We start from the raw sequence: 17657 nt of genomic DNA, 5'->3' as shown, positions 1-17657 counted from the left end.
CATTGTGCCAGTAGTGGTTTAGTCATGCTGGCCAAATGACCTGGAAAGCTGTCTGTGGACAAACGCCAGCTCCCTCGGCCTGAAATGAGATGAGCGCCATACCCCATAGTCGCCTTTGACTGGATTTAACTGTCTAGGGGTCCTTTCCTTTCCTTTTACTTACTATGGAAGTAATGAAATTTAATCTTCAGGGCCCCTGACCCCCTTTTGAGCAGAGTTCTTTCCCAGTCTGTGGCTGTATTATGATTGTTTTTAGATGGTTGTAGACATTCCAGTTGTTTTATCTCATGTTCGTTTTATCTCTTGTCAGAGTGTTGGACCAAGACTGGGATGAGGAACTTGTGGCCCTCCAGATTCTCTGCTGGACTCCAGTTCCCATCAGCATCAGACAGCATAGCCAGTGACCAGAGATGGTGGGAACAGGAGCCTAGCAATGTCTTGAGGACCACAGGTCTCCCATTTCTTAACTAGGTCATGGGAAACAAGATTTTATTTTATTTTATGGCATTTTAGGCCAATGTCTCTGAGTCTAACTTACCTCAGAGGGTTGTTTTGGGGATAAAGAGTGGAGGGGGATAACCATATACCCCACTGCCTTGAGCTGTTGGAGGAAAGTTAAAATATAAATGCAATAATAAATAAAATAAAATGTGAATGTTTATATTTTAATATTTTAGTGTAATTGAACTGTCCCTTCCTTTGTTCTTCTTCCAGCATATTTCACTGATAATATTTTAAAGCAAAAACAGGCCAAAACAACAACAACAACCCTCTACTTTGTTTAGGTGTGTGATTAAAATTGTATGTTTGCAGCCATAAAGAAAACAAAAGAATAAAACCTTTTATCTTATTTTTAGGGGGGGGAGAGAAAATATGTTGAATAATAAGACTCCTGCTGCAAGCAAACAGAAAAGCCTGAGGTAATATGTGTGACATTAATACTGTTTTTGATGCCACAAATGGTTTGGGCTTGTTGGAGGCCCCTGGAGCACCACTGAATCACAACTCGTGGAATTGGTTTCTGTTTTTACAGACAGAGGATTTAGACAGGATGCAGCGATGAGGCTGAATCCACCATCTCTTGATCCGTGCTCATTATATCTGAAGGGACTGACTGGATGGGCCAATGCCTCATTATGAAGATCTCCTGCCTGAATCCAGAGTTTTCAAAAAATGACCATCCACTCTCTAATATTTCCTCCCTGGGCAAAATGATCAGGAGGGTGTTGGCCTGGCAGCTGCAGGTATACCTGGAAAAAACAGATTACTGGTATCTGGATCCATTCCAGTCTGGTTTCAGGCCCTGTTTGTGCACTTAAACAGCCTTAGTCACCCTTTATCAGGAGAGAAATTGGGAGACTGTGACCCTGTTGGTTCTCCTTGACCTCTTAGAGGCTTTTGACACAGTTGGCCATTGTGTTCTTCTGGAGTGACAGCAAGGAGGTGGGAAGAATACCCTTGGGAGCTGTCATCCAGTGATTTGGAGTACGGTGTCTTCTGTATGCTGATGACACACAAGCGCTTTCTCTCTCTCCCCACTCTGTCGCAATCAGGAGAGGCAGTGAAGGTGCTGCACAGGTGCCTGGAAGTAGTGATGGACTGGATGAAGGCCAATAAACCGACACTGAGTTATGTTAAGAAAAAGTGTCATGGGTGGGTGGTTCCCAGGTCCGAGAATTGGGTGTGTGATCTGATCTGGGAGGGGCAGCCCTTCCTCTGAAGGAGCAGGTTCATAGACTTTAAAGCTTCCCACCTCAGAGATTTAATGAATTTCCACTCACTCAGATTTTGCTATGGGTTATAGAGGGTTCCATCATTTGGGGGGAAGTGCCTGCCCAACTGCGCAGGCTAACTTCAAAGGCAAAACCATGGTCAGCTTTATAGCAAAAGGAGCTCCTTAGAGCAATGCTGGGCTGCATCATGGCTGTGAAGATATCAGTTCTACCAAAATTTCTCCCAATCTAAGGTATTGCTTTTCAGCTGAAGTGATTAGTACCTTTTATTAAGGATTCCAGGAGCCTTTCTTGGGTTCAACTTGAAACACTCCCTCCTATACCCACAATTAAATTCCTGTCATTTCTAAATCCCTCATAGACAATGATTCACAAGATTTCTAACTCCTTCCTGTGCGTGACTCTCTACAAATTTGGAAAAAAATGGTCATCAGGAAGTAACATTCCCTCTTTGCTCCATTCCTGGATCATAAAGAGTTTTGTCATCCTGATAAACAGAAGCGGTTCCAGGGATGGGAGGACTAGGGGAGGGGTTACTCTGACTTTGGAACTTTTTTTATAGAGCCTTTCAAAAGCACTTGTTCTAAACTATATTGCAAGGTTTAAAGGTGAATTGGTTTCAAATTGCACAAATAAAAGCAATGGCTGCCCAGGTTGCACGCAGAGGTAATCTGGTATGCAGTCTTAAAAAAAATAAATTATTAGTATTTTCCATACAACAACAACACGAAAAATATCGAAAAATAACAATACACAACACACAAAAACCAACATTCAAAAAATAAAGAAAGCATCAACAACTAAAAAAAACAAAAACACAAATCCATATCTTACAAGTTAATGCTATAAACACTAAAACAACAAGACATTGACTTCCACCAATCCCACAGCACCTCCTTTATCTCTCATTGTGTCTTCCTGTTTTCCTGTTTTCCTTATCCTCTCTATCCTAACATCTAGATATAAATCCCTCTTTCTTATCCTTTCACTTCACAAGGTTATTCCAGACTCAGCCAGATTTCTGTCCTCGAACCTTGACTTTTGAGGTATTCATTTAGGCACTCCCATTCTTTTTTTACTTCACTTTTTAACCAAATTGACAGACATAATAAGACAAAAACCAAAAACTGGTATGCAGTCTTTGACATCGAACAAACATTTTTGCAATGAATCTATTCCTTCCTTGAAAGGTGTGGCTTCTCTTATTTGCCACTGGTTACAGGATGGGGGACAGAGGTAGTCTGAAACTGGCAGGGGTGAGGGACTTAAACACTGGATTTGATGATGAGGTATGGAAAAAGATCTGGTCTCATCCTCCACTGAAAAAGAGTCTTTGCTATTAGAATTCAGGAAGCATCCTTAAAGGTGCTCCTGCGCTGGCTCTGGGCTCTGGTTCTGCTTTCAAATATGCTAAGCATGGCTTCCCCCGAGTTTTGGAGGGTGTGCAGAAGTCATGGCGGCCTTTTCTACATGTGGTTGGAATGTGCTTTAATTCACAGGTTTCATTCAGAGTGGGCTGGTGCTTAGTGTGGACTCAGGATTTAATTTTGTTTGTTACTATGGCAAAGAAGCATACAAATAAATGATGATGGTGAGGATGTTTTCCTGGGTGTTCACCTTGGCCTCTGACATAACCACCCAAAAAAACCAGCCTCTTTGACTTGCGGTGGCATTGCTAGCCTCTGAAAGTGAAGACAACCCTTTTCTGCATCACAAAGACTTCCTCTCCTTGAAGACACATCTAGAGATAGCTGCTCATTGGGAAACCTCCCAAGGACCTTCTAAAGAGGGGTGGTGGTGGTAGACTTCAGTATGGGACCACCTCGCTCTCTCTGAGCAACCTTACTTACCATCATAGGGTGGTAAAAGGAGCTGTCAAACAGGTCTGACATGATTGCGTTCCCCTTTACTAGGTAAAGTAAGGTAAAGGTACCCCTGCCCGTACGGGCCAGTCTTGACAGACTCTAGGGTTGTGCGCCCATCTCACTCAAAGAGGCCGGGGGCCAGCGCTGTCCGGAGACACTTCCGGGTCACGTGGCTAGCGTGACATCGCTGCTCTGGCGAGCCAGAGCCGCACACGGAAACGCCGTTTACCTTCCCGCTAGTAAGCGGTCCCTATTTATCTACTTGCACCCGAGAGTGCTTTCGAACTGCTAGGTTGGCAGGCGCTGGGACCGAACAACGGGAGCGCACCCCGCCGCGGGGATTCAAACCGCCGACCTTTCGATCGGCAAGCCCTAGGCACTGAGGCTTTAACCCACAGTGCCACCTGCGTCTTTGTTCCTTTTTGTGCTTTCATGTTTGTGCTGACACAATTTACCTGCCATTCTTAATCTGAAGCATTCCTTTGTCCATTGAATTGTTAAAATGTAACAATGGTATCTGACACACACACAAAAAAAGGGGGGGCAGGTTTGTAGCCTGGGAGGACTCCTGGATTTCAGCTTGTCACTGAAGTGTCTTCTCTGCTTATGTCCAGCTTAGGCTGGTTCACCAGCTACAACTGTTCCTGGATCAGGATATTAAGCTCAGTTGCCCATGCTCTGGTGGCCTCCCAACTGGACTACTGTAATGAGCTGTCCTTGAAAACAGTCCAGAGCCTGCAGCTACTGCAGAATGTGGCTGCCAGGTGAGTAAGTGGCGCTACCATATGAGAGTATGTGTCGTTGGTCCTGAAAGCACTGCAAGGGTTGCCAGCAATCTACCGAGCCCAATGCAAGCATATAGTACTAGCATATACAGTGGTACCTCGAGTTACATACGCTTCAGGTTACATACACTTCAGGTTACATACGCTTCAGGTTACAGACTCCGCTAACCCAGAAATAGTACCTCGGGTTAAGAACTTTGCTTCAGGATAAGAACAGAAATCGTGCTCCGGCGGCGCAGCGGAGGCCCCATTAGCTAAAGTGGTACCTCAGGTTAAGAACAGTTTCAGCTTAAGAACGGACCTCCAGAACGAATTAAGTTCTTAACCCAAGGTACCACTGTATAACCTTTAATGGCCAGGTACCCAAGTACCTCAAAGAGTGCTTGCCCCAATATCAACCATCTCGGATCCAACAATCAGCAGGTGAGGCCTTGTTGGTGGTGCCACCATGATGAGCTTTTCAGTGGTGGTTCCCTGTTTGTAATGCCTTCCCTGTTGACAGAGCCAGCCCACCCATAAGGCAGAGTGAAGCAGTTGCCTCAGGCAGCAGAAGCACAAGAGGTGGTGCCATTACCTCTGCCGCAGAAGCAATTCAGGTCAGGGAGGTGGTGGCAGCAGTAATGGCAGAGCAGCACAGTGTTCCACTGCCCAGCTTTGCTGCCAAGCAGGCAGGGAGATTTGGCAAGGTAAGGAGAAGCCCTTGCTGAACTCTCCCCGTCCTGCATATGCCCATTGCTGTGGTGAGGCTTTGCAATAGCTTCTCCTTAAGGAAAAGCCGTTGTAAAGCCTCACTGTCGGGGTGGGGGGAGACTCTGCAGAGTTTGCCCCCCAACCCTACACCCAGTGGCGAGTCTTTGCAAGGGCTTTTCCCTGAGGGGAAGCTCTTGCAGAGCCTCGTGCCCCCACCTAGCAGTGGCAGTGGGACGTTTTGCCTCAGGCTCCGAAATGTCTCAGGCAGCCGCTGCCTGGTAAATTGCACCCATCTTTGTAATTATTAACTTTCGGAGGAATTTGAAAACCTTCTTTTCCCAGGCATTTGGTGACTGAAGGATACTGTTCCTGGCAACCCTGAGCTCGCTGGATGAAATAATGTTTTTAACTCTGTTTTCACAATGTTTCCAACTGTACTGTTTTGAGAAGTTTTCATTGCAATTGTTTTGGAATGCTTTAACTGTTTGCAGGATGCTTTTAAACATTACTATTGCTTATGAATTACATTTATATCCTGCCGTTCCTCCCAAAGGAGCCTGTGGTAGCATTTTATTTTATTTTTTAAAGTGAGTGTTTGCTGCCCCGGGCTCCTTTGGGAGAAAGGGTGGAATAATAATAATTATAATTATAATTATATTTATAATAATTTGTAAGCCAAGGACTTACTGTGCCATTTCCGAGGAGTAAAGGCAATTTTACCCTGAAACACCCAAATGCCATTGCACTCAAAAAATGTTTTCCAAGAAGGTGTGATTTATGGATGTACACAGGACCAGCCCAAGATGTTTTGCCAGCTGGGGCGAATCATAAAAGCAAGCAGCCCTTTCGTGTCTCATTCCTCAAAAAAAACAGCATGACTTTGTCCCATTCCTAGCTATAAAGGTAAAGGTAAAGGGACCCTTGCCATTAGGTCCAGTCATGGCCGACTCTGGGGATGCGGCACTCATCTCGCTTTATTGGCCGAGGGAGCCGGTGTACAGGTCATGGCCAGCATGACTAAGCCGCTTCTGGCGAACCAGAGCAGCGCACGGAAATGCTGTTTACCTTCCCACCGGAGTGGTACCTATTTATCTACTTGCACTTTGACGTGCTTTCGAACTGCTAGGTTGGCAGGAGCAGGGACCGAGCAACGGAAGCTCACCCAGTCGCGGGGATTTGAACTGCCGACCTTCTGATCGGCAAGTCCTAGGCCCTGTGGTTTAACCCACAGCGCCACCAGCGTCCTAGCTATAGAGCACAATAAGCCTTCAAAATTCAGGGCAACAATCGGAAATAACCCCTGTATCCCAATCAATCACAACTTGGGCATTATGCCTGCATTATAAAGTCCACAAGTATGATGTCACTTATGAGCCCTCACTGAAGCTGTTTCCAGGATGCAGGGCTAGGCTGGGTGTGAGAGGAGCTGTGAGGCCTACACTCAGCCACTGGGCCAGCCACAGCACCATCCCCAGCCTCCTCTGAGCCTCCACGCTGCCCACCCAACTTTCATTGGCTACGGCAGCCACCTCTGCTGTCAGCCAGAGGGACACGTTGCTTCCATCTTGGGTCACACTCAGCAACACTGCGCAAGAGCAGCCACATCTTATACCTGCTTCGTCTAAAGGGAGTCCCACTGAGTTCAGTCAGGGATAGTCCACTCGAAGTAAATAATGGGGCATTTTTACTAGTGAGGAAGGAAGCAAAGAAGAAGAGGATAGAGGAAGGGGGGGAGAAAGGGGGATAGGAAAAGAGAAAGAAAGAAAAGGGAGGAAAGAGAAAAGAAAGAGAAAAAAGGGAAAAGAAGAATAGAGGGGAATAGAAGAAATAAAAGAGGGAGGGATCGAGAAAAGAAAGGAGGAGGAAGGAAGGAAGAAGAAGAAAGAGAAGAAAGAAAAATCTAGCTGGCAAAAAAGTATTTCCAAGCATCCTGTTGAAAGTGAGGCTTCCTTCCACCTGCACCACCATATGCTAGGGGTTTTTGTGAAGGAGGGAGGCTAATCTGTTTTCCACCCACTCAAGCTCTATGGCCAAACAGGATCACAGTTTATAGACCGTGAAATGTTAAAATTGGCCCTAAAGACTGCTGCTGGGTGGGGGCAGGTGAGCAAACTCACCCAGGAGGGATCCTTATAAAAAGAGTGATGGGGACTAGACGGCTCCCCCTCTCTCACTGTCCATGAAAGTGGCCTGTTATCATGCTGCAATTTTAAACTCGGAAAGTTTATGGCCTGCCGGGCAAATTAAGGACCAGACAGGTGTATGCCAGCATACATGGAAGCCTGGCCGGAAGAACCTTGGCTGGCTCGGCTTTGTCAAAGAGACCCATTCATTACAGCCCCAGGATATGGAGCCAGCAATGATATATAGACTATAAATTTCCGCCCTGCCCACCCACTCTGCGCTTCTTCAAGCCCCCACAGTTCAGGCCACCCACATTCTTCAAGGACTGGGGGAAGGAAAAGAGAGAGAAAGGAGAAAGGGGTCCTGCAACAGGAGGAGTGAACTGGGAGGGAGGGCAGGAGATGTCAAATGAGCCCAGATCTCTTTGAGACAGGATCTCTCCCATGCACAATAAGGCGGAGCATCAAAGAACTGCCTCCATGCTCTCAGTCTGCAGGTGTCAATCAGCCCAGTCGGGACAGGAGGAATGGAAGTGAGCTAGGACCCTGATCCAAATCTGCCACCACTCCCATTCTGCCACTGAAGTGCCCGTCTCACCTTGGGTCATTATAGGGTCAGCCCTGGGAGTACAAATGCCACAAACCAACGTTCCCTCCAGATGTTTTGAACTACAACTCCCATCAGCCCCAGCCATCACAGTCCAAAACATCTGGAGGGCACCAGGTTGGGGAAGGCTGCCATAAATGACTGTGCTCAAGAGTAAAGCAGAAATGCTTTTAGCCCTGGGTGCAACTACTGTCTCTTTTGCTTCCAACTCAGGCTGTGCACACACAGCAGTTTAAAGTGGATTCAGTGCATCCCAGGTGGATATAGAAGCAGCATCTGAAGCTCCAAACTTCATGCTGTACTTAATTCTGGAATCCAACAAACAATATTTCTGTATTTTATGCTTCTGTGTTCACACTGCTGTCAGCAGAACGGGGGAGGGTCATTATTACTGTTGCTATATTTGTATTATCTATGTTTTGCTATTTCTTTCTACATGTGCACTAGAAACTTGCATTATATTCCACTATAGTTCCAGATGTGCCTTTTATGCCTTGTGAAAGCTCAAATATAATGTGGAACTTAACAGTCAGGGGAAAGTCCTGAAAATGAAATACTGTATACTGCTGTGTGAAGGCAGCCAAAATCGGATATTTGCGAACAACATGCGCCTTAGTGCTCTGGTGTGCACTACCGCCACAACTCTCAAAAGATAGCAATTAGATTTACAGCTGCTATCAAAGTTACTTATCTGCAGGTGGTGACACAGGCTAGGTGTGGCTGCTCATCAAGCCATAATCAGGGTGCCAAGAGGAAAGAACACTTCAAAATAAAAAGAGGCATCTCCCACTGATCAAAGTGTATAGGTCAATTAATGTCATTCAGGAAGTGATTTATTTATTTTTTTAGAGAAAGAGGAGGCAGATTGCTCATCATGAACTTTTCCATTGTTCTCTTAGAATGACAATGGCGCGCACCTGAGAGGTGCTGGAGCTGAGTTCTGGTGAGCAGTGGCTGGGGGGGAAAAGCCCTGTCTTCAGGTCTCCCGGTCCTTCAGATATCCAGGTGACAGATCTTTCATGGCTTTAAAGATAAAAAATGAGAACTTTGAATTGTTCTCAGGAATGAAGGGGCAGCCAGTGAAGATAGTATAAAAGTGGAGATTTATGTCCCCAAATTCTGTACCAGTTAAGAACCTTGCTACAACATTATGAGCTAGCTGATGTTTCTGAACACCCTTCAGAGGCAGTGATAAACAGAGCGTGTCACAGTGATCCAATCTCAATGTAACTAACGCATAATAGCATAAAAAGAGCCTGGCTGTTAGATCAGGTCAATGTCCCATCTAGTGCAGTAACCTGTTCTCACAATGGTCAGCCAGACGCCCCAATGGGAAGCCCCAAAGCAGAACCTGAATGCAACAGCAGCACTCTCCCCTCTTGTGATTTCCAGCAACTGACAGTCTACTGGCATTATGGCTTTATCCTCCGACTATGGAGGCAGAGCATAGCCATCACCACTAGAAGCCATTGATAGTCTTATCCTATGTGAATTTGTCCAAGCTGTTTTGCCACCTGAGACAAGCAAGAAAATGGACACACAGAAATACCCCGAAAATTATGGAAAGTGAGATTGTTAAGGGGGCTGGAAACCATCGCTCTGTGAGGGGTAACTGTCTGCCAGGGCTAGATCACTAAAACTCTTCCGGCTAGGGGAGGTGGGGGGGAGTGCCAGGAGACAGAGGCAGCCACACAGCTGGGTGAAGAGCAGCTATGGTAACAGGCAAGAACTGCTGCTAAGGGGGTGCAATTCAGGGGGAGCACCATGAGAGGAGCCGCAAAATGGCTGCCACCTTTCTGGAGCTTCCAGTAGGAAGCAAAGATGCTGCTGAAGAGCTGCTGCTCCAAGGGGGCATAAAATGGCAAGGAAAAACACAAAAATCTAGCTGCCAAGCTGCTATAATGCCCACATACACACCACAACAGGACTAACAGGACTCTCTCGCCTCCAGTCAATCCTCTCACACACTAGACCTGATCAACAGGATGAGGGCAGCAGAGAAGAAACAAAGTTTGGAGAAAAATGAGGAAAGGGGTATTTTTTCTCTTAATGAGGGAAACACAGAGAAGAGTTGTTCTTCTCCTTTCACTCTTGCCTTCCTTCTTTTGCGTCTCTGCAGCCCCACCAGCAATGAGCAGTGGCAGGAGCAGAAACAGCCATGGCAGGCAGGCAGGCCAACCAACCCCTCCCCTGGCTCTGTGACGCATAGGCCACCCACTGAAAATGCAACCACAAGATCAAGGAGGAGGCCTGTTTCTACCAGCCCTGCCCTCCACCAGCGGTCAGTGGCATGGACCTGCTCCTACCTGCCTGGAGCCTCCACCAAGCGGGGCTGCTTTCTGGGAGGAGAAGAAAGCCACCAGGTGAGTTGCCATCAGGTGGGATTGCATCACTCTCCACACACACATCCTCCCCGTCCCTCACATTTGCCACTGAAATTGTGCCCAGGCCAGGAGAAAGAGGAGGCCTCACCACCATGTCCAAGCATGTAGGAGACAAGAGGTGGGTGGAGCACCCAAATCCAAGTCTTCTGCATGCATGCATGCACGCACGCACACACACACCCCCGAGTGCTGCTTGAGGAGACTTGCCTCAACAAAGCTCATGGCAGTGCAGGCCCTATCTCTAATGGGAGAAAATGCCATAATTTAGCTTTGCATTGTGTGAAGAAGCACTTTGTTTTGCCTGCCCTGAACATGTCAACATTCAGCTCTACCATCTATAATTACGTGCATGTCAATATCATGTCCCACACCTCCATGTTTGCCTTTCCGCTAAACTCAGCTGCCCAAAATGTTGCAACCGTTCCTCTTGCAGAAGTTGCTCCATCCCCTTGATCATTTTGGTTGCCTACTTCTGAAGCTTCTCCAGTTCTACAGCATTCTTTTTGAGGCAGCGCAACCATAACTGTAATGGGCACGGTGCCCTAAGAGATACAGTGAACCCAAGCAGCTGATATTGTTCTGTGGCTCCTCCCAAGATGTTATTTATTGGCTGTAGGGTGGCAAGTACACTCCAGAGTTTGCACCTGCTTGTCTGTTCCTGGTGCGTCAATCCAAGAAACCGATCACTCTTTGCAGCAAGTAGAGGTCCTGGAATTCCTCTTTTGCATCACCTGCTGCAGGAAAAGCTTCAGGGCCACAAGAGAAACTTCAGCAAAGGGAGGTGTAGTCCAGCCTGCCAGGCACCAGGATGCTCCTGAAAGCTGCTTGCCTGCTCCTCTCCTGCCTCTTGCTCTGCTCAGCAGATCAGTATCAGCAGGAGGCAGAGAGAATCATGACGACATCACCTGTGATAGATGGGTAAGACCACACTTCCTTCCTATGCCTTCTGGGGGAAGGGCCATACAGAAGATCTCGTGGTCAATCCAAGCAGGGCTGGGGAAGGATCCTGCCTGAAACCCTGGGGGAACTGTTGCCAGTCAGGGTGGACAGAACTGAGCTAAATGGACCAATGGCCTGACTCAGGAGAAGGTAGCTTCCTATGTTCCTAATTAGGGTTCAAGGCAAGCTCAGCATGGGGCCAGAGGGGTCATTTAGGCCTCAGGAAAGGTGCACCCTGAGGTGAGACACTTCAGGCTGCTCTTTGGACAATGGTGGGTTCCTCCAGATCTTCAGTTGTGGGGAGGTTCTCCATGGGGTCCCAAGCCTCTTACTCCAAAGAGGTCTTCCCAGAGTCTGGATCAGATGGGATACTGTCCCCAACCCTCTTTGCATTTTCAAGGGCCTTTTGAAACATCACAGAAGGGCTGGTTCACACATTGTCCTCCAGAAATACCTTGTTGTAAAAGCAGTAACCCTGCGGAAGGAAGGATGCAGAAGGTGCCTGAACTGGGAAGGTACAGAAGGGAATGACTCCCAGGCTTTTAGGGCACTGACCTGGAGGTTTGGGCTTAATAGCAGCTGTAGAAGCTGTTCTCCAAGTTAATCATTAGCAGGCAAATGGGCAAATTACTGCCCTTTGGTGCCATTCAAACCTGTCATTCTCTCTGGAATAAGAACAATAAGTACAGCCAGGTAGCCTTGCAATTATGAAATTAAGAGCTCCTGCCTCTCTGCCAGGCTAAGCCCTCTGAGATATTGGCACATCTCAGAGGCCTCAGCCTGCTGCTTTCTGATTCCAAAAATTCTGCTATATAGGACACAGTGCCAGGGAATGTGGTGGTAATGGTGGTGCTGTTGCTGTTTAAAACTGACTTAGGCAAAGGAGCATCTGAGCATATGCAGGGCAACTCCCTCATCTTGAGAATACCAGTTTGGGTGCTACCAAGTTTATTGAGAGAAAGCTCTCAACTGCTGCTAGACACGATGGTTTTGGTCTTCTTCCAATGTCAGAGCAATATGCTTCTGTCAACCAGTTGTTAGGGTTTACAAGTGGGGAGGGTCCTGTTATGCTCAGGTCCTGTTTGCCAGCTTGCCCTCAAGTTATCTGGTTGGCCACTGTGAGAACAGCTGGACTAGACAGGCCCATGGATTGATCCAGCTGAGGCCCCTGATGGTGTTAGTTTAAGGTATTTACAGTGGTACCTCAGGTTACAGACGCTTCAGGTTACAGACGCTTCAGGTTACAGACTCTGCTAACCCAGAAATAGTACCTCAGGTTAAGAACTTTGCTTCAGGATGAGAACAGAAATCGCGTGGCGGCAGCGGGAGGCCCCATTAGCTAAAGTGGTGCCTTGGATTAAGAACAGTTTCCGGTTAAGAACAGACCTCCAGAACGAATTAAGTTCTTAACCCGAGGTACCACTGTAGATGCCACTTAATTACCAAAGTTTCTAAGTGGATAGGCATTCACGCAGGAGGCAAACAAGACTGCAGAGTAAAAGTCCCATCAGCATGCCTAAGAGAGCAAGAAATGAGGCCATGGAAGAGAAAAAGGCAGCAGTCCTAGCAACCAAGAAAGCAATAAGAGCACTAGGTGTTTCACTTGGGAAAGAATCATACAATTCTAGAGTTGGAAGGGACCCTCAGGGTCATCTAGTCCAATGCAGGAATTCTTTGCAGTTACTCAGAATCATAAAGGAAATTTGACTAGACTTTGGCCCTGCATATAATTTCCAAAGCATGGCCATTTATGTCATTATTATGACCTAATCACGATGTCTGTAAAAACTGGGCTGGCCCATTGCCAGTTTGCTGCAAAAGTCAAAACAAACCAAGAGCATGAGAAGAGCCATAAAACTGAATGAGATCAAAGGCCCGTTTAAGTCCTACTATTCTCACAGTTGCCAATCAAATGCCTTTCAGAAGGCTGCAAGCAGGACCTGAGTACAAAAGCGCTCTCCCCATTTGTGATTCCCAGAACCTGGTATTCAGAGGCATTATGCCTCTGAGAGTGTAGGTAAAACATAGCTTTCAGGGTCAATAGCCATTGCAAGCCTTATCCGCCATGAATTGGTCTAATCCTCTTCTAAAGCCGACCAAGTTGGTGGCCATCACTATGTATTCCAGGGAGTGAATTCCATAAGCTTACCAAGATGCTTGCTTCACGGAAACTAAATGGTGTGGCTGCTGAGTCTTATTTCCACTCTAGTGACTGGATAGTGCTTGCCTGAAGACAGCAGGCTAGTTGGAGGAGGAGGCAGGGAGAGAGACAAGCTGAGTAACATACAAAACTCTGTCCTCCAACAGGGGTAATAGAGTGGCAAGGGTGGGAGGCTTAGGAGGAACAGCTAGGGGACTGCTGCTGCTGCTGTCCCCCAAAAGCACATTCACCGCCTCAAGAATAATGCAAACTGTAGTTTACCCCTCACAGTTATAGTTGCTAGTTCCCTTAACAAACTACAATTCACAGGATTCTCTTTTTTTTGGGGGGGGGGGAACATACTTTAAATGCAGGGTGCTATGTACAGCCGTCACCTCAGCGTTAAGTGGTTTGTGGATGGTTAACATGGGTTTTGCAGTTTTGTCATGGTGTGCATGTGTGAAATGGCCTTTTGGGCCAACTCAGGCATTCAGGATCATCTCTTGAGAGTGCTACTGAAGTCAAGTGGATCTATCACTCCTTCCATTCCCTTTGCCGAAGTATTTCCATTACAGTTTGCAGGGTCGATTTCCATGTCCTTGTTCAAAGGAATCCCATGAATGATTGACTTAGAGTTACTGTCTTTCTTTTCCTCCTCCTGTAGAAATTGAGTTTTAGCATGTTCTCTTTCTCTGTGTGCCCTTTTAAAGCCATCAGAAGATGTACACCTCCTAATGGCTGTAGAAAAAACTAGTGAGCGCATTACCCTGTCATTAAGGCTGCTGTCCTACAAATATTTACTAGAGAGTAAGCTCCATTAAACACAGTAGGACTTACTTCCGCATAGTAATGGTGAACAAGCTTAATTCAATTTGCAATCGCAGGCAAACTCACCTTATTTGCACTTTTGGAAAAACCGTATGAGAACTAAAACTCACCCTTCAAAATTTGCCTTTATCCACATTTTGCTACACAGTCAACAGCCACATAATGTGAACAAAAATGCATATAAATGTATGCATATAAGTGCATATAATAGTGAAAATCACATTCCAAAATGCATTGTGTTACAGAAAATTGTGTAAGGCAAAATAGCATGCTAAAATGTGTAGAGAGCAGGAAGAAATTCACACAAAAATGCTGAGGAATTTTCAAGAGAACTTAAAGAGATCAGAAAAAAAGTTTCAAACTCATGTGGAAATGTAGCAAACTGAACTTAAGTTTGGAAAAGTGGGAAACTGAAAGAAACCAAAATTGGCATATTTTCCCATCCCTGCTTTCAAGTCAGCATGCATGGGATTATGCTGTGAATATCATTTTCAGAACACAAAACACAGCTGGAAAGTTAATAGCAAGTCCTATTTTCACAAAGGGCTGGACAGAGTAACAGACTGGAAAGTGGAAATGTCTATCTTAGTCATTTATTTTCCTTTTTGAGGGTGGTAACGGGAAAATAAAAGTCATATACAATGACTCACAAGCTCTTTTCTTTTTTATTCCTTCCTAGGAAGGTGAGCATAGGACTGTTTCCAAAGTTGAAAAGTTGCAGAAGTTCGTTTATATATAAGCTTCACCCTACCATTAGGCAAAGTGAGGTGGCTGCCTCAGGCAGCAGCAGGTGTTGAGGTACAAGGGTAGCAGTCCTCTGGCTGTTCCTACTAAGCCTCCCACCCTTGCTGCTCTATTCCCACTATTGGAGGATAGAGTTTTGTATGCTACACAGCCTGTCTCTCTCCCTGTATCCACCTCCAACTAGCCTGCTGTCTTCAAGTGAGCACTATCCAGTCACCAGAGCAGAAATAAGACTCAGCAGCCATACCATTCCGTGGAGTAGATGGGGCAGGAGTAAGCAGATGTCTTGCGAAATTATGGAATTCACTCTAGAATACATTTCTTGGCCAAACCATCGTTCAAGTATAATAACCCAAAGTTAAGGATTGTGTTGACAGCAATATGCAGGTATCACACAGCTGTGTGTTTCTCCTTTTACATCTGCAGGTGTGGCAGCAGATGTGCTCCCTTTATGTCTAGCCTCAGTAATGGACTGGATGAGAGCCAATACATGAAAAATTAAGGCAGATAAAACTAAGGCATGTTTAGTGGGTGGTTCCCTGGACCAGATGGGTAGAATGCTGGTTGCACTGGGTGGGGTTACCCTCTCTCTGGACGAGCAGGTGCATAGTTTGGGGGTTTGCATTGGATCCACTCCTATCATCTGAGGCTCAAGTGGCCTTGATGGTGCCTTCTATCAGCCTTGGCTGGTAGCCTAGCTATGCCCTTCTCTGGACAAAGGCAGCCTAGGTTGTGCAGTGCTGGGCCTGCTGACTTATTGTTATTTTACCCTCTCCTGTTCTAGGCACAATGACTTACCTTGGCAGTTGCTGAAAAAATTCAACAACCAACTGTCTCTGAAGTCTGCAAATCTGACCACGCTGAATGACACTCACACGAACATCCCAAAGCTGCGTCTTGGACATGTGGGAGCACAGGTATAAACAGTGGGGAAGAGACAGAAAAATAGAACAGGTGAAATGTGCACTTCTGTCAAACCATTTGATTATTCAGACACTTGGCAAGTTTCCAACCCCTACAGATTATTTTTCAGGGAAAATATTTGGTAATGCATTTGTGTTTTCCCATGTGCCACAATATCACATCAGTACAGCAAGTATACCACTAAGTGGCTAACTTAATGCTACGTTGGTTGTGTTCAGGCTCTTTCCCAGCTGCCAGGTGGCACGGGTGGCGCTGTGATCTAAAGTACTGAGTCTCTTGCGCTTGCTGATCAGGAGGTCATGGTTTGAATCAACACAACGGGGTGAGCTCCCTTTGCTTTGTCCCAGCTTCTGCCAACCTAGCAACTTGAAAGCATACCAGTGCAAGTAGATAAATAGGTACTCCTATAGTGGGAAGGTAAACAGCGTTTCCATGCGCTCTGGCACTCATCTTGGCCCTCCGTGCCCCAGTAGAGGTTTAGTCATGCTGGCCACTGACAGGTGCTCGTCCCACGCTTGAGTAGGACCCTGGCAGAGACACATGCCCAACTGGCATGTTCCCTCCCTCCTGGTCGATCGTTCAGGAGCTTCGAAAGCTTTCTTCAGCCCGAACATCACAGCGACTGATGCCAACAGACATTGGCACACTTAGGGATCCACAGAGTCCTCGCAGCTTGCGTTACAGACCTCAGCAACTCAGCATTTTGGCTAATCTACTTTATTTACATATAAACACACACAAAGCACTGCAACATGGCTCCCTCTCTCTCTAGCATCAGATAGCAAAGAGAAAAAGAACAAAGGACAATAGTCCCACATCACGGAACACAAACATCCTGTCTCCGTCACTTCCCACTTTGTGGAGTCAAAACATATACCGTCATGTGATAGACAACAATCCCATGACTGCAATCACGGAGCAGGAATTCTAACAGCCACATGACCCGGGAAGCTGTCAGTGGACAAATGCCAGCTCCCTCAACCTGAAGCGAGATGAGCACCGCAACCCCATAGTTAACTTTGACTGGACTTAACCATCCAGGGGTCCTTTACCTTTACCTTTAGTGTATGAGAGACCCATTCTGTGGAAGATGAAACACCACTATATGCTCCCTTTCTTACCACAAACAACACACAGAACTTCCTGTCCCTACACTCAGTGCAAAACCGTACGTGGACTAAGCGATTGGAGCAAGCATTGTCTTGTCAAGATTCTACAGACTGGTTCTCCCTCACCACAAGTTAGAATGTTTGCTGATGTTCCATGGCATCCCAGCAGCTCATTCCATGGTTGGGGGGGGGAGTGTGCATGAAAGAGGCAGTTTTCTTAGTCCTTGGAAACTTTCCTTTTTGCTTTCCTCTCTCCTTGTTTAGTTCTGGGCTGCCTATGTGCCCTGCGAAACCCAGAACAAAGATGCTGTCAAGAGAACCTTAGAGCAGATTGACGTCATCCATCGCATGTGTCACCACTACCCGGATGACTTTGAGTGTGTCACTAGCAGTGCAGGTAAGAGAGGAAAACAACCTAGACAGGAGAGCTTCTCCCAGGCTGGAGATGGGTAGCCCAGGATGGGAACACATTCATTCAGCCTGACCTGCAACAATTCAACACAGGGCAAGACCTTGACAAAAGTGAGAAGTCCCAGGGCAGGGAGGCTGGCTGCTGCCCCATTCCTATCTGTGATGGAGCAGGAAGGCCAGTGGGGCTGCAGGATTCAATTGAATACAGGCTACCATTCATAGTAGGGACAATTTCAGCAGGCGCCATATTCCCCATGGTTGTGCTTTGGTGGTGGGAGAATCATAGAATCACAGAATTGCAGCGTTGGAAGGGGCCCATAGGGTCAGCTGGTACAACCTCTGCAAAGGATTCTCCCTGAGGAACCTCCTGCCAAT

The 17657-nt window shown here is 46.6% G+C and overlaps 1 protein-coding gene across 1 annotated transcript in view; it reads left to right on the top strand.

Annotated features, from left to right (window-relative positions):
• Positions 1-10625: 10625 nt before the first annotated feature.
• Positions 10626-17657, top strand: part of DPEP1 (dipeptidase 1) — an 18188-nt gene continuing 11156 nt past the window's right edge. Inside the window, exons 1-3 of the mRNA XM_083456545.1 lie at positions 10626-11105; positions 15623-15755; positions 17136-17268. Of these exons, the coding sequence (XP_083312671.1) occupies positions 10996-11105; positions 15623-15755; positions 17136-17268 (376 nt within the window). The 5' untranslated portion in view covers positions 10626-10995. The remainder of the gene's footprint in view (positions 11106-15622; positions 15756-17135; positions 17269-17657) is intronic.

Source organism: Podarcis tiliguerta (assembly GCF_965153285.1).
Source record: "Podarcis tiliguerta genome assembly, chromosome: 8".
Lineage (NCBI taxonomy): Eukaryota > Metazoa > Chordata > Lepidosauria > Squamata > Lacertidae > Podarcis > Podarcis tiliguerta.
This window is presented reverse-complemented; position numbering and strand designations above follow the sequence as displayed.